At 35.8% G+C, this 27,777-nt stretch overlaps 2 protein-coding genes across 14 annotated transcripts in view; one reads left to right on the plus strand and one right to left on the minus strand.

Moving 5' to 3' along the window:
- The first annotated feature begins 3,649 nt into the window (after positions 1-3,649).
- Positions 3,650-27,777, plus strand: part of LOC123711778 (uncharacterized protein ZK1073.1) — a 40,387-nt gene continuing 16,259 nt past the window's right edge. For 2 of the 13 annotated variants that reach the window (XM_045664561.1, XM_045664563.1), the window contains exons 1-2: positions 7,997-8,152; positions 8,600-8,765. In XM_045664561.1, coding sequence (XP_045520517.1) covers positions 8,139-8,152; positions 8,600-8,765 — 180 coding nt within the window. In that variant the 5' untranslated portion in view covers positions 7,997-8,138. Of the gene's footprint in view, positions 3,766-7,995; positions 8,153-8,263; positions 8,523-8,599; positions 8,817-27,285; positions 27,375-27,777 lie in introns of those variants that run through there. The other 11 variants (XM_045664560.1, XM_045664562.1, XM_045664566.1 and 8 more) reach the window with 9 other exon arrangements.
- Positions 16,698-17,938, minus strand: LOC123711781. Its single transcript, XM_045664572.1, has 2 exons — positions 17,146-17,938; positions 16,698-17,070 (listed from the first exon to the last, which is right to left on the minus strand). Exons 1-2 carry the CDS (start codon positions 17,791-17,793, stop codon positions 17,020-17,022), a joined length of 699 nt encoding a protein of 232 aa, XP_045520528.1. The 5' UTR covers positions 17,794-17,938; the 3' UTR covers positions 16,698-17,019.

The raw sequence follows: 27,777 nt of genomic DNA on the forward strand, positions 1-27,777 counted from the left end.
AATAGTCGAGATACGATTTTTATTGTTTGATACAGTATGTTTATAAATTCCAGTGCAATATTTTTAAAATCTATTAACTTTAGTTTCTTTAACACAACATGTATTTTTTTAGAAACATTGTAGAGAAAATGTTTCATGTATTTCTGAATAACTCGTAGTTTTATTATCTGTGAGCCAAAATTAAAGAATATATCGTTTGAAGATGTATGTTAAATTTAAATTTAGGGCGTGTTTAACGGTAATATATTTGTTTACGTCTGTGGCGACAGACCACACGCCTCTGGACGTTATTAAAATTATTTATAACATAACAATGTGTTACTATGACTAATATTGTCCGAAGAAAATTAATTAACGATTTTGTACACGTAGGATTAATAGGTACGCGTCCAATTTGTAAATTCGTGTTTTTAAATTCCGCTACCAATTTTTTACTGGCTGACTGTACCTGAATTTATTATGTCTGAGTGTACCGTCAGTACAAAACGAACGTTTTCTTTTGATTTTGTTTTCTCAACATCTTTTCTTTGGGTTAGAGATCTCGTGATTGGTCATAGGCACGAGCTGTATTTCCGTTTGATAACAACTTTGTTTTTCTTCTGCGGTTATTAGCAATCAACCCTAAGGCTATGGGCGAATCTGTTCTGTGGTGCTGTCATGTGGAGTGATTTCCCATGGGAAGCATCTACTCATCTGCTCCCTAAAGCTAATGCCAGTCTTCTAGCTCTAGAATATGGCGACTTTTACGTCTAACATACTGTTCTATGGTGAGTTCGCGAGCCAGTTCATTTTGTATTTAGCTGCCAGTCTCCGGATTTCGTATATGATTGTTTTCATTTCAAGGTGTTCGTGAAAACTTTCTGTAATATCAATAATTACCTTATTTCTTTATGCAGCTTCACTCTAATCGATAGAGATTATATATAGAAATAATAAGAAATAATCTCTATCGATTAGAGTGATAGTATCTCCATAATCTAAATAGAATCTAAATTAAATGTAATCGCGTATTGTCAACAATTAGTCTAGCAACATTGTTGCGATTAAATAGTCTAAGATACAATTTATATTCAAGAAATTTTAGGTTCTAACCCTTTGGAGTAGAGACTTTTGGGGTGTGGAAGCGCACAGGCGCGAATAAAAGAGTTTAGTTTCGTTTTCTCTTCAGAACTGGTGCTTTCCTCCTCAACGAATAAGCATCGCAATACACCGAGGAAAGGCTGCCAGTTTACTGCAACTTTAAGGTCCCTAAAGGTTGTTTTAATTTTCTATTTATTATTATTATTAATTAGTAGGTTAAGTACTGTATTAAAATAATTATTTAAGACCACACATTTAAAAAAATCAGTTACACATTATTCGACAAAATGCTTAATTATAAGAAAGTCAGATGTAAAACATAGACGACATATGTGTCGATGGTTATAATTTCTGATATACAATGTTATTACCATTGCAAACACATATAGTTCGACTATAGTCAGCTAAACTGTAAGAAGGAATAACAAGGTTACAGATTGCTACTTCATGAAATTGGCAAACTCATGCAATGAATCGTTCGAAATTTTTAATCATTTTAAGTTAGTGAAGGGTTCGTAAATCTAGAGACACTAATGTTATTAGACATTATCGGAAACGAATGTTTAACTAAAATTTATGAGTGTGGCTTCAAGTGTGCAATGATTATATACATATATGTTACTTAATTAATGTTAGATGTTACTCAGGTAAGATTACTTTAAGTAAACAAATGATTAGATCTGTCTGAACTATCGTATAGTATACAATAATGTATATTACCAGCTATTGGACTAAAACTATGTTACACCGATCACGCAAGTTGATATAAAATTAGTAACAATTAGCGGGTTCAGTTCCTTCGGGATAGAAGCGGTTCTAACCGGTATAATTATTATACGGTATGTCCTTCCACTGCAGCACAACAATGTATTGCTATTTTAACACCATATTTATTATTATTCGAAAGGCCCAGTGGGAAGAGAAAAGATGGCCCACAAGAAACCTGGGAACATGAAATAAATGAGATAACAGGAGCGATTGGAAAGTATTTGGGAGACGCTTTCACTCCATTTGAGGTCGTGTACTAATATTAAATACAATAGCAACGAAAGCATAAACTACATAGGCTATTTTTATTATATTTATTAATCGTCTTAAAATTAATTTATATATCAAAGTATACGCGAGAACTATAAAGAACAGGGGCGGATCTACTTAAGGGCTATTTGGGCTGCATCCAGGGCCCCGTGGATACAAAGGGCCCCCAGTCCCCACTGAAAACATTAGGCGATATTTTTAATTAAAAAAGCTAAAAGTAATTTTAAAAAATCCAATAATATTGTAATTCCTGAGATCAATCACCTCATGTGCGATCCGCGTCTATCGAACGGAACGGGGAATTCCCCGTCGCTTGTTGTACTCCATAATAGAAAACCCAGAGCCCCATAAAATGACGATCCGCCCATGATGAAGAATAAGACTCCAAACTCTTACACTCAAAAAACTTGCATACTAACTACTGTCAGTAAATCTCAGTATCGTTACCTAATATTAGGTGAAGTACATTTCAGTAAAGGATAACAACCATAATGTTAACTATTACTTATGTGTGCAAAGAAAATTTGGTATCAATATTCCAATAGAATAATATTCAAAACAATTTTGGCAGATGTCCAACAAGTGTATAATGATTTGAAATGCGTCGATAGATTTATGTCAAATAATTTTCAGGTGGTAGAAGATTTATCATAAATATGAAATTATTAATAAGTATACATTCAGTGGTATAACGTTGGCGGAGACAGTATTTGGTGAAACGATCACTGGTATAACTAGATTTTTAGATCCACTTCCCTCTTGTTTTCCTTTACTGAAAGAACAAGGACGAAAACACTGCTGGTGTTTACGTGAAGGTATGAACGCAAGCTTGAGAATCAGACGCTCAAACGGTCAAAAAAGAAGTTCTTCTTTGACTTTTTTTTTTTTTTTTTTATAAAATAGGGGGCAAACGGGCAGGAGGCTCACCTGATGTTAAGTGATACCGCCGCCCATGGACACTCTCAATGCCAGAGGGCTCGCGAGTGCGTTGCCGACCTTTTAAGAATTTGTACGCTCTTTTCTTGAAGGACCCTAAGTCGAATTGGTTCGGAAATACTTCAGTGGGCAGCTGGTTCCACATAGCGGTGGTGCGCGGCAAAAATTGCCTTGAAAAACGCTCAGTCGTGGAGCGTCGGACGTCGAGGTGATACGGGTGGAATTTTGTATTTTGCCTCGACGTCCGATGCTGAAACTCAGCTGCAGGTATTAATCCGAACAACTCCTCTGAACACTCTCCATGGTAAATGCGGTAGAAGATGCAGAGTGACTTTATCCTTGGCTTATTCTTTGGTTTAATCCCATCAATTTTTTTTACATAGTAAGGTATAATAAGCCAAGACACAGGCACAGACAGTCTGATCTGATCTGACTGATTACCTAATTGCCAAGAAAAAAAGATCACAAGACTAACAACGCTTAACCTTAAAAAAGTTATAGTAATATGTTGTATATAAAAATATTGAGGGTAGTTTTCAAAACACCATCTATAACACATTCGAATCAAATAATCAACTAAGCCGCATTTTATTCTTGCTTGTGTCCATCAAGCTCATTAAGTGAACGAAAAAAGGTTATGGTGTTTATTTTGTGATGTATTTAAACAGTATTTGCAATTTTTTTGGGCGTCATAGACAGGCGTATGAAAGGGTAAGTCCTTATTATATACATGTTAGATATTTCATAGAAAATATTTTAGTTTTATAATTGTACAACTGTATGGACTTGACTGTTTCGCTTGGAAACATGTCCATGGACAGTGTTTATAAATGTAAATAACTGTAAACATAATTATAAAATTTGTTTTATTTTAATTCATAATCTCGGAGCTTGTGGTGTGGTTATTTTATTCACATAATTTGGAAACTATTTAGTTTTCTCTTGTTAGGAAATATCGCGAGGGGACTGACATACTCAGTTATCCGATAATATTTTTAATGAGTTTTAATTAGGTATGTATCCCTAATCATAAAACTGAATTCTATCACTCCACCTTTATCGTGTAAAAAATACGCCTTACCCCTTGATATCAGACGAGCACAGCCTTTAAATTTATTTATAAATCTTCTTTTTGAGCATTAATTTTCTGCCTCGTAATTAGCTACTTAAACCTAAGATTAGAATTTACGTTTTTGTTTACATTTTAGTTATGTATAGTTATTGTTACATATAACTTTATGTGGTTTTTCGTTAATTATTTATCCATTTTGTGTATTTTACCCCCTGTAGGTGTTTTTTTTTTTTAAGTTTTCACACTGGGGTTGTCTAGCGATAAGGCCGCCCGTTTTTGAATTACTTATGTAACCTGCTTTTTTATATGTATGTTTCTGCATAAGGTAACGAAGTGTAAATAAATAAATATGATTACTGTATAACTGATACATTCTTGCCATTTATGAGGAGTTACATTACTTATAAATTCCGACATGCCCCTATGCTTGAGCCCACACCAACTCAATAGGGTTAAGCTAACAATGATATGGGGGCAGTCTAAGCACAGTAATGCCTTGTCCTGCGGCCATCTCGTCTACAATACACTGTTGGTATTTGTGTTTCTTCTGACCCACAATTTCCAATAAATTAACTTTTAGCATTTTTTCTTCAAATTTTTCACCCAAAAATCCTTTCTTTTTAAAACTTTACGTCGCATCCTTTTACCTGTAGGTGCCTTAAGCACTGTTGTTAAGCCATCGAGGAAAGCTTTTTGTTAAGATTGAATGTTGGTATCACACCACACTTAATTGACGGATTGTCCTGAAAATAAAAATAAATTTAATATTTCACTTATGCATGAGGACTTATATATGCTTATAAATTGAAAAATATTACTTATAAATATGGACTTATTTCTTAATTTATTCATTTTGGCATTTAAGTGTTACATAAGTACAGAATTTGATTGCCGACTAATACTTTGAAGAAAAAGATAGGTTATAAAAAGTTAATTATATTATACCACATTATTCAATACTTGCCTTCGTTTACCCACGTTTCATCCTAATGTAATTTATTATATAAACCAGAAGGCAGTTTTATATATTACCATAAGAAGAGAACTACTATATTGTTTATTTTGGTGGAAGTATTTTTGATGCCATAGTGTTATCTTAGCGCACTTCGACGTTGGCGACTTGCGTATTTGCAATTTAAATGCTTCACAAAAGCCCCACGAGGACGCTTCTTTCTGGGAGAAAGAAAGTCTGAGTCTTGTGCTCTGTCACAAGGGGCTGCTTCCCGAGAACTGCTAGTTTATGGCTCCATAACGTTTTTAAAAATCACCAACATTAATGGTAACATGGCCTGTAACAGAGTTCCTTTAGCACTGTATTGCGATACTTATTCGTTGTGCGAAGAAAGCGACTTTGCGAGATTTTTTTGTAAAAATCTATATCGTATGGCACAATTTTTCGCTGTTTACGGTCGGTACTGATTATGAAGAAACAAATGACACACACGCCGGCGTTTGTCACATTTTGTCTTTCCATATCTCTTGTATATAATAATGTATACGTATGTATTATAATGTAGAATTGAGTACAATAAAACACAGTGATGCTATGAACGTCACCGTTGTGTGTTAAAGTGTTTATTTTAGTTCACAATGTCGTTGGAATCACCGCCAAGCCATTCAATAAGTGCCTCTTAATTTAGATTTCAGAATATTAACACTAGAATTCGTAAATGTCTTCATATAGTAAACTGTTAGTTAGTATTTTGATTTTAATAATAATAAAAGCCAAATTTCCAATCATTATAATAAAATATATACAGCTTATAATTTTTACATTTTATTTGTCTTATTATCTTACATATCCGATATCTTAGACACCTTCAGTGCCGTTGATGGGAACCCATTCACGGGTAAAGGCTACCTCCAGCTTTTTCCAACTGACTCTAGACAGAGCCAGTTGGCTTTCTTTCTCCATTCGCTTCCTGTTACCGCTTCTATTTCTTCTATCCACCTTTTTTAATTTTAAGATGATTAAAATAAAATAAAATCAGACGAATATTTTACTGTTTAATAAATACATTAATTTGTTTTAGAGAAATATTATCAGCTGGTTCCACATAGTGGTGGTGCGCGGCAAAAACTGCCTTAGAAAACGCTCAGTTGTGGAACGACGGACGTCGAGGTGATACGGATGGTATTTCGTATTTTGCCTTGACGTCCGACAATGAAAAAATAATCGTCATTAGTAATGTCAATTCCTGAAACCAGCTGCGTTATTTGGTCTCCTCGTGAAAGCTATAGTTTAATGATTGAAATGGTGTAAAAGAAGTTCCTTTGAAATTTATATAAAGGAAGGTACAACTTCTTACCTTAGCATACCCTAGTAAGCTTAGGGTTATGATTCATTGAACTTCTTAGGGATTTAGCTTTGATCAAATTTGGTTTAATCATAGTTTATAACACAACAGTTAGCGCATACTTGCGTGTTTGCTACCTGAGAGATTATGAAACAAGAGACCGGTGATATTTGTCCAGAGCGTAGAAACAACCCATGTCGGAAACATAACCTTTTTGCTGCGCATTCGATTCGCACTGTTCAGCGTCAAAAAGCTCCCTGTTTATTACCTACTCCTGAACCGTATGGGTATTATTCTATAAGGGTATACTTACAGAGGATTAATAAGGTTTTCTGTGGATTTTGTAAAGGTGGTTTGAAATATACAAATTTTGTGATACAACATTGAAGACTCTAAGTTTGAATTTTTTGAATTATCATTCTTAATGAATAAATATTTAAGTCCAACACACAAATATATAGTATTAACAATTTTATTAACGTAAGCACATAGAAATAATAAAAAATTAAATTTATAAATATAAATAACTTTATTCTTTTACATATATATTATTTTATAATAGCTTAAAATTATACGATTATGGATTTGTTACGAAACATTTTATTACCCCTGGTTTTCTTTTTATAGATTGTAACCATTTGACCTTCGTTCAGATTGTCATTTGTATTTTTCTGTAAACATACTAGTCACAAGAATCATGTTACAATCTAAAGAGGGAAGATATTTTGAGCTTATCGTTGTATACTTCTGCTTCTAAGTTTGAGATAAATTATTAAAAAAAATCTCTTGAACCACTTATAAGATTCAGACAACAAAACAATACCGCGAACAAACACACAGCGACATCTATTGGTACAACAATCGTAACAGTGGAATCTCGATAACTCGAATGTCAAGGGAAATGCAAAAAAAAACGACTTAACAATAACTTCGAGATACATATGATTAAACTATTGAACTGTTTGACTTACAGAGGCATGATTTCTGTGTATTTTTCGGTTTGTAGAGTCAAATTTGAATTACAATTCAACTTACATTTTGACATATACTTATATTTATTAGTATGCAAACAAAAATCAATAGATATGGAGCCCCGAAGCCAAACATTCATTTTGGATTTTATCGCTATTATTTCGGAGAATTCATGAGATAGGACATAAGACATCGTTGTATTATACCAACTGTATTAAACCAACGACTTGAGGAGTCTCCGTTTTGAAATTCGGGTTTTAGAGTATAAATACGAACGTGTACGTATAAATTAGAGTACATAGTCTAAATAATTCGAGATTACCCATATTTACGGGTTCAGCAGAAGGGAATGGCAATTTTGTTTCACTATAATCTTTTTTTATTATAAAATTAGTGTAGAAGTAATTAGTCGAACGACTATTGTTTAAGAGTCAAACTTCCAAACTCCAGTTTTCAAATAAAATATCTTCATTATGCCTTGTTAGTTATGAAAACATTCTACTATCTCTGCTTTCATCGTACTAATCTACGTCTGATCCAATTTTAAATGCCAGATAGATAATTGTGTAATGTACCAACTGGCTTCAGATCAAAAGTTGCGAGTGTCTTTTGAAGAAACTAATTCAGTGCTCGCCTATTGACGGAACTAACGCGTCCACTTTTTCACACTTTTGCCGCCAAAACGTGACGTGCGTAAAATGTGCTAGTGTTACCATGTAAAATTGTGAAAATAAAAAGCGAAAATGGAAAGAAAAAGGTGATAGATTAAAAAGATTTATCAAGTGAATTTAAGTCATTTTCGTCATAAATCATTGCAATTCATATAAACATCTTTATAACATTTAATATTTTTTTAACATTAAATCATAAAATTTAGGGTTATCAGGGGGGAGGGCAAACGTTTTAACTTACTAAATGTAAACATTTATTAATTATGTAAACTAAAATTTTATAAACACTGATAGTTGGCACGATACAGTGATTGCGCGACGCTTGCTGATAGACAAGATATATTTCAGTTTAAATACACTTTTTTTTGAAACGATTTCGCCTGAGTATTCAACTCTAAATTAAATTAAAAAAAAAACAACTGAAGAGGAGAACAAGAAAAACCTCAAATATAATAGGTACCACTTGTATCATTCATTCACCATATAATCTACATCTTTCCGATTAATCGAAGCTTATAACACACTAAATCTAGCGTCACCAAAATGTTTCGACCGACTCTGTTCCGCGGTCTAAGTGCGGAATCGGCTGATTCCACGGCCTACCATCTCGACAGGAGCCGACGGGCCTCCCTCAGCGCCGAACAGCGGAGGAAGCTGAGCATGCTTCGAACATCCAGCATCCCCACACCGCTGAGCCCGGTGAGCCACATTTACCATATGGTACACTGCCCAAGAAAATGCTGTAATCAGGTACAAATTTCAAGCAACGCTTTTAAGCTTGTCAGCTTGACAAATTTTACGGGAGTAGAAATTTTGTTTGCTACTTCTTCTATTGTTCTGTTACGTGTGTATTTATTTTATATAAATATAAATTATTACCTACATAGCTGCTACAAGTGTAGGCTTTGTTGGTCGGCATCGTAGCAACTACGTAGCCAACCTACGTTGATTCAGATAAGCCTTAGTTTAATTATGTTTGTAACCTCTTTCATAAACTTTTTTTGTTTTAAATTAAAACCAATAGTAAATCTGAAGATCGCGAGAAAATCCCTAATTAGAGAAAAAAATATCTAATAAATCTGTATTACTTCTAAGTTTATCTACACAAATACACATACAAAAGTATTTCTTTGTAATATAGTAAATATTAAAAATATGACACATTTTGTTACCCTTTTAACAAATAAAGTAAAACGTATATTTAATTAAAAAACGCCTCGTACGGATGAATACGCAATAACTAGTTATAATTTAAGAATTATGTATCGATGACGCAACAACATACATATATACATAGTCAACAATATGTAAATGGTATGGAATATACAGTTTGCAACCTTCATAAAAGGTTTCAGATTATTTGGAGGATGATCGGATTTTCTGATTACGCTCACTTTGTATGGTTTCCATGCTATACAATAACTCTTTATGTATATGTGCTAATTATGATACTACTACTATAATATAATATCTAAATAGTACATACAACGCTACTTTCAACGTAATATAGGTTTTTTAAAAGTATATATGCATCTAATAAGACAAGTCATATTTTATGTAATTATCTACTTTGTTTAAAATACAACTACATATATGGAAAGGAGAAGAGGACACCCTAGAAACAGGCGGATAGAAGATAAAGAAGAATTAGCAAGTGAATGGAGAAAGAAAGCCATGAGTGGAGAAATTTGGAAAAGGCTGGAGGGGCCTTTGCTCATGAAGGGGTTCCGATCAGTGGTACCAAAGGAATTATATAATAAATTTAAACTACTGTACATTGTCAACATTTGTCAATGTATTATTATTATTATATATGGATATTGTACTTTAAAGAAGTTTTTTGTTAAAATTCCAATCTTAGTTTTAATTTAAATGGGTACGTCACAACTGAGGTCCATTATTAGATGTATTCTGAACTAAGTTGCGATTTTAAACACAATTTCCTTAGATTTGCTGATATTTTTATGTACTGCAAATGAGTTCGATAAGAAAGGATATAAATAGAAAAAAAGAATAATAATTGTCAAAGTTAAATTATGATTATCAATTCTGTCACTTTTCATATAACAATTTCCAACAAACAAAATCAAAGCACTTTTCAATCAATTACTGTGAAAACTTAGAAACCAGTTTTTGGAAAAATCCGGAGATAAAAGTTGTAATAAATTATAATAATTTTGAATCTACTCTGAATTATCCTTCTAAAAGTATAAACCTTTACCATTATTAAATCATAACGATGGTTTTAGTTTGACGCGAGTGTTAACCCAAATACCTACAGACTAAACATTTTATCGCAGCGTTTAATGGAAGTTGGAATAGATCGACACCTGCCTGATTTATCGAGAAATTAGTTTTTATTTGCCAGTAAAATGGTTTAATGTTTCAGTATTTATATCCTCTTTCTAATTAGTTTTTTTTAATTTAGTATCAATATAAATCTTGTATGTATTATTAAGCAACGAATATTACATAGTACAAATATTATAAAGCTAGGAGTATCATAGTGAAATAAAAAGTCAATTGTTCAGTGGGAATAGGTCAAATACAGCAAATCTTTGTTTACGTACAAAGTCAGAGAATTGAATTCGTCAATTTAACTTTTCCGACAACGCACTCGCGAACTTTCTGCCAGTGAGTGTGTCCAGGTATCACTTAACATCAGTTGAACCTCCTGCCCGATTACCACGTGTTTTATATTAAAAAAAAATTGTATAATCTAGTGAACTGTCACTGTCAGTTGATTAAGTGCCTAGAAACGTCAGCGGGGAGAAATCGATAGAAAAAGATGAAGGCGAGTCACGCATGTCGTAAAATCATTCTTAAACTCCAAGATCACCAAACTAAGACAATTGACACTTGTCAAAATCATTTCCTTTTTTACTCTTGACAGAATGTTTGGTGGAATAGTTGTCGAGTGACGCTTATCTTAACGCAACGTTGTGCTTTAGAATTTTACTCACGTATACTGTGAGTTATTCGTTCTGCTATAATGGACGGAGTTGCCACAAAAATAAACAACCTGTCGTAACGGACTTAAAATACGCTAAATGTGAGACAATGGCGTAATAAATCTTCTTAAAATGTTTTCCCAGTTGTAACTAGTCGCCTTTTGATATCAAAGTTTAACAAGAATTTGTGCAAATTTCACCAGTTTTATTTTTGACTCATTACATAGGATAGATATATGTGACAAATTTGGTTTCTTTGAAAGCACATTTGGGACTTTTAACCGCCCTAAAAAACGAAGGAGGATATTTTTTTTGTTAATTAATACGTCGTGTAGTTTATTTATTTCTAATGTACTTTTGCATTTACTACTCAATAAAGTTTTCAAATGAAGAACGTAGAACGTACAATAATAATTGTTTCTTGCCAATTTCTCTCTGCCAAGTTTTTTTGACCACTATTAAAATCTTCTTTATATGTTAACTAGCAACCCGCGGTTTCACTGGCGTAGATACCAATTTCGTGGTAGTAGAAAGTCTACTATAGATATATTTTTGTACACATAAAAAAAAATTTTACTCAGTTTTCTTACTTGCTTTCGGATTATGCATACTTTATTAACAATATAATATACAAATTTTACTTTTACTTGACATCGAATACATCTAATACATTTGAAATATCCGGCATTAGTAAATTTAAAAACACTCTACAGGTATTGAAAAATTTCTTGAAATCAAGTAGGTATGAAATAATTTTTATAATCAGTCCAGAATTAGCTTGTAAATTGTTAAATATTTTTTAACACCTTGTGTTATATTATTGCATTTTTATAAGTTGGCCTATTTTTTCGGAAAATGTTGTAGTAGCAGTTGTAGCAGCAGCTTTATTAGAAATAACTTTTGAAATCGGTTTTTATGTAAAAACAATACAAACGTAGATACAAAAACGTGAATGTTTCCTCTTTATAATATTAGTATAGATTATATCTTTACTGAGACATTATTAAACATTACCATTTCGCCTAATTTAAAACTATGTCTTAACTTTATTTACCAATCACCACAGCATTACGGCCATATATCTCTCACAATCTTCTCACTAGTCTCGGTCTCAAGAAATTGAATAACTTAGATATTCCCGCGATATCTTAACTACTACGACCATGACATCTTAACTACTTTGACTCCATACGAGCTCCCTTACCTCTTTTAAAAGTCTTCTACATAAACACTTCCTTACTTTATCCTATCCATCCATCCTGCCTGTTGTAATTCATATATACTCTTAGTCTTTTGTATTGCATTGTAATTTATGAACCGTGCTATTAGCCTTTAGTTTTTAGTTTATTGTATTTACTTTAAAAGTAAAAGTTACTTTAAATATTTTACTATTAATATAATTGTGTACTTCTAGCACTTTGCCGTTGATATTCTTTAATTTTAGTACATTACTAGGGTTGCTTGAGATCGCTTGTTTGCGTTGAGACCGCCCCTTGCATCCCTTATAATTGATGTTACTTGTTTTTATTTGTTAAACAGCAGTGTTGGCCTAGTGCCTTCAGTGTGCGACTCATTCCTAACATTCGCTGAAAGGGTGAAGAAAAATATCGTGAGGAAATCGGTTGGCTTTAGACCTAAGAAGTCGACGGCGTGTGTAAAACACAGGAGGCTGATTAGATTTGTCTGTTAGATTGACAAATGATTGTGAAACAGATTCTGAAATCGGAGGAGCAGATTTAGAAGATGTAGCGCCACTGATTTCTTTTATTTTTGATTTTATTTGTAATGAAACGAAGTTTTAATAAAAATAAAAATTTGTGCGTATAGTAGTATACACACGTAATACGTAAAGCTTAATTATCTTATTTTTCGAAAAACGATCTACTAAATGCAACTTTACAGGAAATTGGCTAAATAAAGTTCAATAAGATAATGTTTAACAAAAGGCTTTTATTATCATAGACATGAATACAAATAATACAATTATGTCATAGTACCTTATTACTACTAAGATTATTACAGAATTTCACTAATTGTAATAGAATTATTACTATCATTGTTATCGTTATTATATATTTTTGTTATTAATGGCTTCGAATCTCTTTGAATCAACCCTGGTAAGGACAAGAAAAAGATGGCGCGTAACGGAAAAATGTGACGCATAACCGAAAAATGTGACGGCAATTTTTTTTCCAACGCCGATAAAGAATTTTCACTTCAATAAATATAAAACAGATCTCGTATTGTATCTTTGAAATAAAAAGTATCAATTTGGAAAGATAATATACAATAGACCTAGTCACTAAAATACTAAATAATTATTCTCATTAGACATTTCATTTGTGTTAATTTTACAAAAAAAATCTAAGATTTATGTAGTACAATGGTGTAAGCGTAGGCTCGCTGCCAACATACCGAAGACGTCAGACAGACAAGCGACAAACAATTGTGTATATATATTATCGGTCATTGTTCTATAAGCGTTTGTAAATACGCAATTTAAATTCTCAGTAAATCTTAGATTAAACAATTAACAGTTCGAGGCTCTAAAAATATATAAAAAAACAAGCAAAATTGGCCTAGTGGTTTCACTAGCTAGCACTAGCAAGCTTCACAGTCTTTGCTGAGGTTCGTACCCCCGCCTGTGCACCAATAGACTTTAGGTAGGTAGGTAGGTAGGTAGGTGGACTCAATTTCCGCACTTAGACACGTAGTCGGTCCGTTGTGCGTAGAAGCCCTGGCTAATTTAGCCAGCCCAACTCCTTCCAGAAGCACAGAAGTCTCCCGGGCACTTCACAGGCTTCACGGAGCGACCTCACTGTTCCGAGGATTTTTGTACGTTGATTAGCCACAGCCTCGCATTCCAGGACTACGTGGGTGACTGATTCCTCTGCGCTGAAACAGCCTCTGCACAAGGGGCTGTCTGTTGCGCCTAGGACGAAAAGATGTTTGTTAAGGAGACAATGGCCCGTGATTGTCCCTATGATTGTTTTGAGATTGGTTCTGTTCAGGTTTAGAAGTCGCTTAGTAAGTTGCGGGTTCAGAGCCGGCAGAGCCATTTTGGACTCCCATCCGCTGTACGGCTCTGGCTGCTTCGGTTAGAGCGACACATTCACATTGGAAGATTGTGCTTTTTCCCAGAGGTAGGTGTATGTTGATGTTGAGATCAAAGGAGAAAATACCAGCGCCTGAGCCACACCCTGTTTTTGAACCATCAGTGTATATACGTAGCTCATTCAGGGGAGACTGATCTTGCTCCTCTTCTCTCAGTTGTATAAGATATTTCTTGTTGAATATTAATTGATTAGTGATTCTGTCACATGGCGCAGCTATAAGAGGTTGGTACTCTATTGCCCTGTTGAGAATCACTGTGTGTGAACTGTAGTGGTTTTTTCCCCATAGGTCCAATACCATAAGCCTGATGGCCGCTAGTGCCGCCTCCTGCTGTATGTGTAGGTCTAGAGGTAAGATTTGCAGGGCTATCTCCATTGCTGCGGTCGGAGTTGTTCTCATACAACCGCTAGCAGCGGACAAGGCAAGCCTTTGGAAGCGTCCCAGTTTCGTGATCGCCATTTGAAGTTCAGATCTTGGCCACCAAACCAGGGCTCCATAGGCCAGCATTGGCCTGATTATGGCAGTGTATAGCCATAATGTTATTTTAGGCGATAAGCCCCATTTCACGCCTAGCATCTTTTTGCATTGATAGAAGGCGATCGTTGCTTTACTCAGTTTGTGTTCTAGGTGTTTGTTCTAGAGCAGTTTACTGTCCAGAATCACACCCAAATACTTTATTTCATTTTTGAGTTTCAGTTGTGTGTTGAAGAGTTTTGGAAGCCTGTGTGGTCCCAGAACCCTCCGGTTTGTAAAGAGTATTAACTCTGTTTTTGATGGGTTGACAGATAGCTCGTGCTTGTTGCACCATCTCTCAATTACTTTGAAAGCCCTTCCCATGAGATCGCATAGGGTGCTTTCAAAGCTTCCCGATATCAAGATAGCTATGTCGTCCGCATAACCCACTGTGTAGAGGTTGCCAGCGTTGAGTTCTGTGATGAGCTCGTTAACTACGAGGTTCCACAGTAGCGGCGATAAGACACCACCTTGCGGACAGCCTCTGCTGACAATGCCCCGTGTCGTGGAATTAACAGTGAACTGTATAGCTCGTTGTTTTAGCATGTTGTTTATCCACCCTATCAGGGTTGATGATACTCCACATGTAACGAGTGCTCTGGTAATGCTCGTGAAGTTTGTTTTGTCAAAAGCGCCTTCGATGTCAATAAATGCACCAAGGGTTGACTGTTTTAACTTCAGGGAGTCGCCAATGCGAGACACAACGTTGTGGAGTGATGAATCCGTTGACTTGCCTGGGCTGTAGGCATGCTGATTTGGGTGCAGGAATTTGGATAGCGATACCTGGCTACGTATTTCCAGATCTCCAAGCCTCTCCATTGTTTTTAACAGGAAAGATGTGAGGCTTATGGGTCTGAAGGATTTCGCCTGGGTATAGTCCTCTCTGCCTGGTTTTGGGATGAATATTATTTTCACTTCCCTCCATTTCAAAGGTATGTAGCGGTGGGCTATACATGCTCGGAAGATTGAGACAAGATAGTCCACCAAAAGGTTTCCACTCCATCTTAGTAGGCCTGGGAAGATGCCATCCAGGCCAGCCGCTTTGAAAGGTAGGAAGGAGTTGATTGCCCATGTTACTTTTTCATTTGTGATTATTCTGTGAGCTACATTCCAGTCTGAGTCGGTGGTGGCTCTTTCTGAGTAGGGTTGCCATGCTTGGTCGTTGGCAATTATGCAGCCTGGAAAGTGTATTTCCATCAGTAGTTCACATGTTTCTGCATCGGTTTTTGTAAATGATTTATCAGGTTTTTTAAGACAACCGATTGAGTGATAAGGCTCACTAGAGAGGCATGATTTCACTCTGGTTGCCTGGTTGTTGCTTTCAATGCTGGTGCAGAAGTGTCTCCAGCACTCTTGAACTCCTAGAACGTAAAAGTTTTTTGAATCGTCTTCTCGCGATTGTATACTTGTCCCAGTCGGCAGGTAAACGGGTATTTCCTGCTCTATTGAACAGCTTCCTGACCTTCTTTCGGTGTCTCTCCAGTTCGGGGCACCACCAGTTATGTCTACTCCCCCACCTAGGCATGGTAAGGGGACACGACCGTTCAAAGCTGGTCTGGAGTAGGGACGTTAGGTTATTTACATGTTTGTCTATGTCTTGTACATCAATGGTGGTTGGTATTGTTAGTTTGCTTACCTCTGAGCCGATTATACTGTAAAATTTTGCTGAATCAGTTCTCCGAGGTATGCGTCGTGGTTGTGGTTTAGGTAGCTCCCCTTTGATTGTAAAGCGGATCCACCTGTGATCTGAGCATGATAGCTCTCTGGAGACATGCCAATCCTGTATGTGATCTGACAGACCAGAGGTCACCATTGTTAGATCGATTATGGTTTGCGAGCGTGCGTTGATAAAGGTTGGTTCAGAGCCGCTGTTTGCTAAGATAAGATTATTGCTAAGAATAAAGTTAAGCATATTCTCACCTCGAGCGTTGGTATTTGCATTACCCCATAGTGTGTGGTGCGCGTTGGAGTCTGCTGTGATTATAAGCTCCAGTTTCTCCCTCTCACAGTAGTCAGCCAGAAGGCCGAGTTCTGGAGTGGGCATGTCCTCGTCACCCGGTAAGTAGGCGGACGCCAGGACGATGTCTGGATGTGCGTCCCTAGGTAACCTAATGGTTGTAAGGTCCCTTGAACACAGTTCGTTAATTAGGTATGCTGGTACATGTTTAGGTATGATAATGCAGGTTCTTGGGTTACTTACTGAGGTATCCAGCAAAAGTTTACCACCGGTGTTACCCAGGCCGCATACCTTGCCATTCCTGATCCACGGCTCCTGGATCGCGGCAATGGTCTTCGGGTTGGTCTCCAGCAGTCTGCGTAGTGAAGCCGACGCTGTTTGGCTGTGCTGGAGGTTGGTCTGGATAAGGTCAGTCCGGTTAGGGGGAGGAGCGCAAACAGCTGTCGCTGAATTCACTCCCCCCTGTCTCCTGAAAGAACTCGTCATCCGAGGTTAGTTGCACCGGTGAGGGTGGTTGTTGAACTGTCTCCATGGGGACGTTTACCTCGGCAACCGCGGCTATCTCCGTCGTTGACGAGGGCGGCTTTGGCCCCGAGGATCCCGTCCCCGATGTACTGGCAGTAGTTACTGTGGCGGCAGCTACCACTGAGGGTTCATCCTTTTCCAGAATTCGGATATAGATGTTTCCCATCAGATAGTAGATGCGGCGTTCGTGTGCCTTGATCTTTGAGATCTCATATTCCGGAACACGAAGGAACAAGGATACGCCTGTCGGGTCCTGTGTTCTACGTTCGTGAGTCAGGGTCCAAGATCTGATGTTTAGGTGGCGGTTTTGCCTGGTGATCAGTTTCCGTAAAGTTTCCGTGCTACCAGTGAACTCTGGAACATGCAGTAAGCACGGCACCTTCTTCGGAATGTCTGACTGAGGCCGTACCACCAGTTTGGTGTCCGGTATCGGATTGTTGATGACATCGCATGCTCCGGTAAGCCATCCCAGCGTGTAGGTATCCTCGCACCAAGTTTTGAGGACACCATCTGAGAAGTGGGCTCTTCCCCGGAATCTGATGTCGTTGGGTTCAGTTGCTAGGGTAGCTTCAAGATCCGCCATGAGCTCATCTTGGATTTTACCCTCGATTTGTAGGCGGATGTTATCTGCCTGTTCTTGTGTCATGTCTATAAAGGGCTCAGTCATCACGGCAACACAAAGCTCGTGGGCTTTGTAGGATGCTGCCGCTTCCGCGTAACTGGCCGAGGTCCCTGACTCCAGCCGGAGTTTGTTAGGTTTAACCCTTTTACTCTCCCCAGTCGGTGTCACGGTTTCCTCTGGCCGATCGCGTTTCTGGCCCTTTTTTTGTTGTTTGGTTTGGTTTGGGTTTTTGGTTTGGTAACCCCCTCTAGGTTCTTTACCGCACCTAGAGCCAATAGGCTTGAGCGCGGCAGAGGACCCAGTCGGCTTCGGTGCCCTTTTCCCGCGTCCTGCAGTTGTGGTAACCGCGGGGGCAGTTCCAGGATTCTCAGGTATCCTCTGAGAGCCGGTAATCAGCTGTTGCTGTTCCGTCGCTCTTTTGGCCTTCCTGAGCCGTCGCCTTTTTGAGGAGCTTAAGACCATTCTGGGAGTCGATTCCTGAATCGCTGATTTCAGGGCCGATATGTCCATGGTCGAGGTTTGTGCACTGGACGCGCTCACCGTCGCAGCCTCGGTCTTCCGCATCGATCTTGCTTCGGATGCCCCCCCTATGGACGCAGACATTGCTGTATCATCCTTCAGAGTTGCTATCTTCTGCTCGACCGACGCAGTCAGCCTGGCCGCAACAGTGGACGCATCCTTGTGTGGTGGTGTATGAGATACTATTGGAGTGGGCACGGTTAAGGGTGCATCCCGGTTTGGCGCTTCCTCAGCCGCTGCCCTCTCCTTTGGTGCCTCGGACGCTGCCCTATTGGGTGCATCCGTTTGCGAGATAGGGGCATCAGAGTATCGTGTCACTGGTGACTTGCACCTCAACACGTCCTGCGACGCAACCCTGTTTATGTTAGTTTTAGGCGCATCTGTGGATGCAGCCTTTTGTTGGTTTGTGTGTTTTGTCTCTTTATCCATGTGGTGGTATGAAAAAGATTCACCGTCGGAGCTCTCCACCCGCCACGGAGCCCTCAAGTCGGGGACGTCCCTTGCTCAGCAAGCGACGTCAGAGCTACTCCTTCGGTATAGAGTCAGCGTGTAGAGGGGCAGGCGCGCCCGCACGCCGCAAGAGAGTACGGAGCTGTTCGCATCCCGAGACGATGACGCAAACTCACCCCGAGTCCCGTGCCACGCCGACGCCCCCCCCACCCACACCCCGACTCTCGCTTGGTAGCCCTCTTACGGGATACCACAGCCGGTTGACCGTGGTCAGCTAATCCACGGCCTCCCGTGTGAGGGGAAATCCAGACCAAAGAGGTGTGTTGTGTGCAGCGCACAACTGTACCGGCGCACTACTCCACTCAACCTCCAGGACTCCTTCATCCCCCCGTACGGGTCCCCGCGCACGGCACAAACACGCGGGAGGTCATTTACTGTCCACCGTCCTTTTATTTTGGATGATGAACTCGCAAGGACATGACCTCTACATCCCTGCAAAAGTTCGCTTGGTGGTTTTAGTTACGTCTAATACATAGGGTATTAGACCAAAAACAGGGTTGGCAACCTCGGGAAGGTTAGTCCACCAAACTTGCCTTGGGGATCACAGCGACCTGCGCTACCCCCAAGACCACGCCTCCCTACCCATCAGAAAGATGTGGTAGGGTGGGTTTGCACCTATGCTACCATGCTAATGCAAGCATGTCGTGCTGGAAACCGTAGAAGCATAGATCCAAACCCAACCCCACCAATAGACTTTATTAAACACCGTGGTGATGGATACTGGCTTGCCTCAGACTTGAAAAGTTAACGTCGTGTATCATCACATCATGATCAATCTGAGGACTAGACATAAAAAGCGCTGATGTTATATATAAACTAAAAGTACAAGATGACAAAACACGACTAAGGGGTCGATTGATCCTGAAGGGCTTTTATACCACAGTACAAAGAAATTCCTTTTAACTACAGAGTTATAAAATTTATTGAAAACATTACTACAAATAGAGAAAACTTAACTTGTTTATAGCTTATACATAATATTACATATTTGCAAATGTTACAAGATCTATGAATAGCGTTCGACTTGAGGTCGTAGATTTGAAACCTGTTATAGAAATCGAGTATTCTTCCGGTAATATAATAATAAATGAGTATTCTATATATTAAAAAGCTCGGTTATGTAAGTTCAACGTGAAAATATCAAAATTTTCTATATTAGACTCAAAAAATTACGTGTCAACGATAGTCTGTTTGTAGAGATTAAAGTCTAAAACGTGTCTGCACCATTGCCGACTGTTAATACAGCAAATATTAGCTATGATAGAAATAATTATATCAATAAACATAAAGTATATAGTTAGCTATAGTGCTGTCGATTTCCATTCATCTTTTTCCACAGTACGAGCGAATTCCACGAAAAGAAAATCCACTGCACAGCCAGTGTCTGAGTCTAGTAGACAATCTGAAAATAAGATAAAACTTTTCATTTATATTTGTAGTTTTATTGATTTTTTTTCAATGTAACATTAATACTTCAAAGACACACCCACAACATCATCTATTTAGAGAAACGACACAACTTTTATTAATACAAATCGCAGTTATTTTTAACTTAACTGTGTTTTAACATTGGCTTACATGGCGATCATAATAAAAATATGTTGGAGACTTTGTGATGTCACCAATTAGTTAACCGTCCATATTTCAGTCAACATTTAGTGATTTTTTTAAGAAACGAAAATTAGAATACAATTTCGGAATCAATATTTGGTTGTCGTACCAAGCAAATCCAAGTTTGTGATATTATTATACGTCAATATTGCCGTCTCGTTTTAAATAATAAACTAAAAGGTTCACTGCAAAACTTTTTAAATTTGTTTTAATAATCTGTTGCATTTTTTTCATAAATTTTTACTATAAATGCGGTACATTTATGTGTCGGAAAAATTAATTAAACGCGTGAATACCTTAGATAGTATAAAAAAATAACAAATTAAAATTATGTTGGAGTTAGTAAGTAAAACTTCTTTATCGGCGTTGGATAAAAATTAACCGTCACATTTTGTGTTACATGCCATCTTTTTTCTTGTCCCACGGTTGATTCAAAGAGATTCGAAGCCATTAATAACAAAAATATATAATAACGATAACAATGATAGTAATAATTCTATTACAATTAATGAATAATCTGTAAATTCTGTAATAATCTTAGTAGTAATAAGGTAAAATAAAATAATTGTATTATTTGTATTCATGTCTATGATAATAAAAGCCTTTTGTTAAACTTTATCTAATTTTAATTTATTTAACCAATTTCTGTAAAGTTGCATATAGTAGATCATTTTTAGAAAAATAAGGACATAATAAGTTCCACTTCCTACGTGTGTAGACTGACTAGTACATGCACACATTTTTATAAATGTTAGTATCAATCAATATTACCAAATCGAATTGAATTTATTGTTTATGATAAATGTGTCCTTTGGTAACCATGATCAATGTGATTTGATTAAAACTTTATATGATCAGCAAACTGCTCCATATTTTAAATGTACCTATGTACGTAAATAAAGACACAAACATCTTACGGTAAACCATTTTTTTTTTATTTTACCTCTGGATTTGCATTTTATGTAATCTGTTGGGTATGTCAATAGATATAAAAAGTAAAAATTTAAAATAGTGCATGTAAGCCAAGTTTAATTGATATTATTGTTCGACTTTGTTCACGCTTATGAGCGGAGAGAATAATTTAATATGTAACTTGGTTCCAAGACTTTTTAACGATGTAATGTTTTACGAATGCCTTAGCAAACAGAATGAATATTACAAAAATGCTTCGTGTACCATTCGTAAATATTCTTACTAAAGGTAAAGGTGATATATATATATATGTTATCAGCGAGTGTAACATGTTTTAGTGGTTTATATTCCGGTGATGGAATGTTTTATATAGTTATATATATATATAGAATTTATTGTTTTCATAATTTATTTTCGATTTCTGTTTTCAAATGGACTTTAGGTTTTGTTAATTATAGTTTATATTTCGTACTTTGGGGAATTTTTTATTTATTGTTACAACTATAATAATAAAAAATACGCGTTATAAATAATAATAACAATTATAATAATATTTTTTTTGCAATTTGGTATAATTTGAGTAATAAATTTATTTATAGGGAAGTTTTTTCATTTATTTTATCAAGCCTGGTCTTATTTGGTAATACGACTCACCAATTTCTATGGACTGAGATTTATATCTATATATCTGAAATATCTGTTTTTGTGTAAATAAAAGATAAGATTATATTGAATTTATATATAGCATCTCTATGCGCTCTTTCAAACACCGCGGCAACTTTTACCTAATTTCTTGAACGAGAGTTAAACTCAAACTACTTAGCAGAAGTGAAGCTACCTCTTCATTATTCACAGGGTAAGGGCAATACATTCGCAGTTTTGAAAAAAATAAATAAATATCAAAATTTAAAAATATTTTGTATTTTGAGTCAAATGATCGTAAAGTTTTCCAATCTATAAATGTTTATCCCAGAAGGAGTATAAATTAGAATCCAGAGATTGAACTGAGCAAGGTGTTTGTCGTAAGCGACTGTCAGTAAACTGTGAAAATGTCATCCTATTTGCTCTTTTATACTACATTCGTAGTACCAGGAGAACAGGGTCTTCAACAGACAATGTTCTATATGCAAATCGCCAACGCTTAACCGCTCGTATTCCTTATGTAATTACATGATTGCAGTAACCACTTTAGTTATATTTGTACTTTCATTGTACTAGACCTTCGCTCTAAATTGATTCATTGTTTATCAATAGAACATCTTTATGTCGGAGAAAATTAGTAGCGTAGAGGAACAAATTATATTATTTTGTTCGCTTCAAAAGGGGCAACAATAAAAGTAAAAAAAAAAAGTTGAAAGTAAAATCATTTATTTCAATTAGGCCAAAAAAAATTTTCCTCCGTCATTAAATTTGAATAGGTAGACATCCCTACGCATCGGCAAAGAAGACAGAGAGAAAAAGCCAGCGTAAAAATTCTCCCTCTCTCTTTGTACTCTTGGACTCTTTTAAAATAGCAAATCATCAAACAGCACTTATTTTAAAACAAATATCGCAAATTAATTAGAAGTAGCACGTCTAGCACTAGTTCCAGGCCCTTTTATCAACTAGTTAACTTTGTAGTAAGCCTTTTAACACAGCTTTTCTTTAATACATTTCTTAAATTAATAAGGCAGTTTTGAAAGTCAAAATACAAGTTAAAAATATTTAAACAAAATTAATCTAGTTGCCTCTTCAAAATTGTAGTTTCACATGGAGAATACTAAACTCCATACTTACTCTTTTAAAATATTTTTTACAATACAACATATATATTAATTTGATAATTATATGTGAAGACAATTTACCTAGAAAAACTAAAAAAAAAAAAAAATAGGCGCATGGTAATATGAAAAACCGTGCAATTATTATGTAGATACATAGTGCTCACGTCATATTCACAAATATTGTAACTATAGATTTTACATTATTTTTTTATAAACAAAAGTTTTCAACATTTACCAACATTAGGCCTGTACTATAAATACTGTCTTATGTTGGAGCGCTTAATAGTTTTCTTCCTTCTATCGACGTATAAGTAGTAGATCCTTTCCGTTCCAACATTATTATTCTTGGGGATGTTGGGGTACAATAGATTAGAAACAAAACCTACAGTTGGTCTACTATCCATTTAAAGCCTTCTAGCAACCGAAGTGTTCAGTATTCAAATGGCGAAGGCCAAAGTTGTTTACGTTACCCAGGGCCAGAACTAGTTTGTTGCACAGATCCCTGATAACAAAGTCCTACTAAATGTTGTCTTCGACACTATCGACATCTTTATATATTTGCAGAGTGAGATCACAGCATAGATAATGTGTATCTCATGTATTCAATCTTATATAATTCTACATTTCAAAGAATTTTTTGTTTGCGTTTGGTTGGCTCTCTGGATGGTTTTGATTCACAAATCAGCCCGGCAGTGTGTTCAAGTGGAGTCGAGGATTATTTACGTTATTCGATATTTTTTTTGTATGTAAGACAATTTTATTATTATTAAGATTATTATTTTTTGACTACTATGTATATATCCGCTAATATTATATATTTTATTGCATTTTCTTTGGTTGTTTTCGACATTATCGTATTGATTAGTACTGTAGGGATAGTGTATGTATTTTTTTTGTGTATAAATACTCAAAGTCAAGGCAAACGTTTACGAATGTTAATATATTCTAACCCAAACTAAAGACGAAAAAAAAACTCTTTTGTTCAGCCACATATTAAGTTAGGAATTAATTTATAATTTTAAATTTTTAATACATATATTAAAGTGACCTTCAAATAAATTTAAATCACACATAGATAATCTATACTTATTGGTATTACTTAAAATAATTTATTGTGGCAATAAATTTCATAAAAATGTACATTTAAAATTTTATATCATTCCTAGAAATTGCAATTAGGTGCCAAGGTCTCGAGTGCATCGCCCTATAGGATAAAGTTTTTAGTGATTAATGTACTCCCAATTACAATCCTATCCTAGATAAGAAGGTCTTTGCAATTCCCCTAATTGTCTATGATTGTATTGATGAGTCTCCGATGTTTGTACTCTGATCTTCCTCAATAACAATTTTTTGTCGAGATTAATTAGCATTAAAAACTTAAATATAGAATAAGGAAGATAAAATATGTTATTGCAAAGCTGCTTAAAATTTAGATATATATGGTTTTATACAACGTTTACTGTTAAATTATTTAAAAAAACGTGTGATGTGGTAGTGCGCCACTTTTATTTTTAGTTTCAAGATATTTATTTTTAGGACCTATTCTTCGGCTTAGTAAACATACAAAAATCTGACGTTTCGGCGGAGTTCAGTTAATTATATATACATTCTAAGATTTTGTTTCAGTTTAAAGCTTATGTTCTTGTAAATTTACTGATAAAAAATAATGAACATGGTCTTTTGCGAGACCTTAATATGTTCTTGTTCAAAGTTTGTCCTAGTAGGTCGCAGTCGAGCATCACTAATTAGCTTTCAAGCAAATTTTCCGATCCGCTTGTTCTAATACAATTTAGCGAACTTGTTAGTGTAAATTGAAATCCTTGCTGCCATTCTTATAGTAAATTTATTTATTATACCTTTATTGCTGTCACCCAGTATAATATATAATCATTTGTTTTAGTTACATAACCTAACTTAATCTAGTATAACATATAGGCCTCCAGCTGCTCCTATTGCATTCCATGCTTTGTAGTACCATTTCCATTTTTATAATATAACCTATATACAACGAATTGAGCAGTGTTGGCCTAGTGGCTTCAACGTGCGACTTTCATCCCTGAGGTCGTAAGTTTGATCCCCGGCTGTGCACCAATGGATTTTCTTTCTATGTGCTCATTTAACACTCGCTCGAACGGTGAAGGAAAACATCGTGAGGTGCGTCAGGCACGGAAGGCTGATCACCTACTTGCCTATTAGATTAACAAATGATCATGAAACAGATACAGAGATCTGAGGCCCAGACCTAAAGAGGTTGTGGCGCCATTGATTTTTTATATACAACGAATAAGTGTTGCAATACAGCGAGAAAAAGCTGCCGGCGTTAATGATACACTGCCATAGGGACCAAACTTCTTAAACTTGTTTTAATTTTCTATTTATAGATTTTTACCTATATACATATGTACGAACAAACATATGTATTTCTAATACCGAATTTTTATGTTTACGAGACTTAATTATCTTGTTTTGTCCTTAGTGAAGTACCAGTGGGAGATTTGTGGAACTCGATTCTACTTACTTCCCTTTACATACAATTAATTATATTTATTCAGATTTCATTTAAACATCGACTAATTACAGACACGGCCTACGTGGCTGTTCTATACTTAAATAGCTGCGTCATACCGACAGCTCAATTACAAAGACAACAGTAATTTAAATATATATTATTTGAATATGTTGTCGAATCTATGGATTTACGCACTATTTCCAAGGGAAAGCCACTGCTCCAAAGATTCTTTAAGAGACTAAATGTCCCCCAAAGATTATTTAAGAGACTAAATGTCCCCCAAAGATTATTTAAGAGACTAAATGTCCCCCATAGATTATTTAAGAGACTAAATGTCCCCCAAAGATTATTTAAGAGACTAAATGTCCCCCAAAGATTCTTTAAGAGACTAAATGTCCCCCAAAGATTATTTAAGAGACTAAATGTCCCCCAAAGATTCTTTAAGAGACTAAATGTCCCCCAAAGATTATTTAAGAGACTAAATGTCCCCCAAAGATTATTTAAGAGACTAAATGTCCCCCATAGATTATTTAAGAGACTAAATGTCCCCCAAAGATTATTTAAGAGACTAAATGTCCCTCAAAGATTATTTAAGAGACTAAATGTCCCCCAAAGATTATTTAAGAGACTAAATGTCCCCCATAGATTCTTTAAGAGACTAAATGTCCCCCAAAGATTCTTTAAGAGACTAAATGTCCCCCAAAGATTATTTAAGAGACTAAATGTCCCCCAAAGATTCTTTAAGAGACTAAATGTCCCCCATAGATTATTTAAGAGACTTAATGTCCCCGTGTCGTTTAGAGCAGGCCATGTTCTTTAAAACTGACCATAATTTGAAGTCTAAAAACTCTGGGATAGATCAGTCTTCAGCTCTTATAAAGTCCGGAAAATTGATTTCAAGACAGGCTAGTCCGCGCCTTATGACCAAGTGCAGAATCCTGGTGGAAAGTCCAAGGTGTATTTTCAAAAGTTTCACAACATGATCCAAGACTGCATCTAGATACACTAGGGCTAAATTTTTCACTCTTATTAAAAAAATAAATTGTTTTGTGACTTCTAGATGTGACGCCCCACGAAACCATCACTGACGCAGGATGATGACCGCGTTGTACATTTCCGACCACTTGAGCAGTTTCTTGGAACTCTGAACATACACTTTATTATTCTGCTTATTGTAGCTTTCTTCAATCGTGAAATTTTTTTCATCGGTAAAGAGAATATTTCTCGAATAGAGCAAAAACTAAAGTTTAAAACAATACACGAGTTACAATTTAAAATAATTAAACAGTAAAAAAAAGCATTTTCATTTGTAACATAACTTACGGCCAGACTAGTTATTAACTATTTATGTGTTAGGGTTCGTCTGTAGGGCTTACAAATCCGTACGGTTGTTAGTATCTTACATCTCACCCTTTCAGTTATCTAGTGCAGCTTGCTCATACATATAATTATAAATTGTATATTGATACTTCCTACATTTAATACATATTAATTTAAACATAAACATGCATTTCAGAACTGGCTGGCAATCGGTAGAATATTTTATATTAATCTTTTATTATATTCAATATAGCTTTTATAAAACAAAACTTTCAAATACCATTGTACTGCCAATTTAGGCGCTTAAATATTACTGTTTTGGATAGAATTTTCAACGGGACATGTCGTTTAAACGATTCCCAATCTAGCCAAGGAAATATTTCATGATATATCTCGCTCCCGATTCCATTGCACCGGGAGCACTCTCGCCAAACGCTTGTGTTCATTTAACCATGACGGAGACTGACGAGAAGTTGGTTCAGGTCAGTGTAGATATTTTTATTTACAACCTATAAATGGTATCAGTAAATACGAGATAATAATGATAATTTTATGAGTAGATTAAATACATTTCTAGACCCTTCTTTAAATCTAGATTTAAATTGCTGTATATTAATTGAAGCGGTCATAATAAAAGGGTTGTTAATTTGTAAATGAAATGATTAATAAATAACTTTTTTCGACTAATAACCCAGTGTTAAATGGATAGTTAAAATATAGAAAAAAAATATCACCAAGGTCATTGCATACGCATTTATCCACAATCTGTAGATTCAGGCAACATAGACATTTACTTAGATATAATCATAACTATATAGGTAAAAATATATTTTTATTATACATAATTTAATCAGGATAAAGTAACTTTATTCTCAAAACATAAAA

The sequence above is a fragment of the Pieris brassicae genome, chromosome 7, assembly GCF_905147105.1.
Source record: "Pieris brassicae chromosome 7, ilPieBrab1.1, whole genome shotgun sequence".
NCBI lineage: Eukaryota > Metazoa > Arthropoda > Insecta > Lepidoptera > Pieridae > Pieris > Pieris brassicae.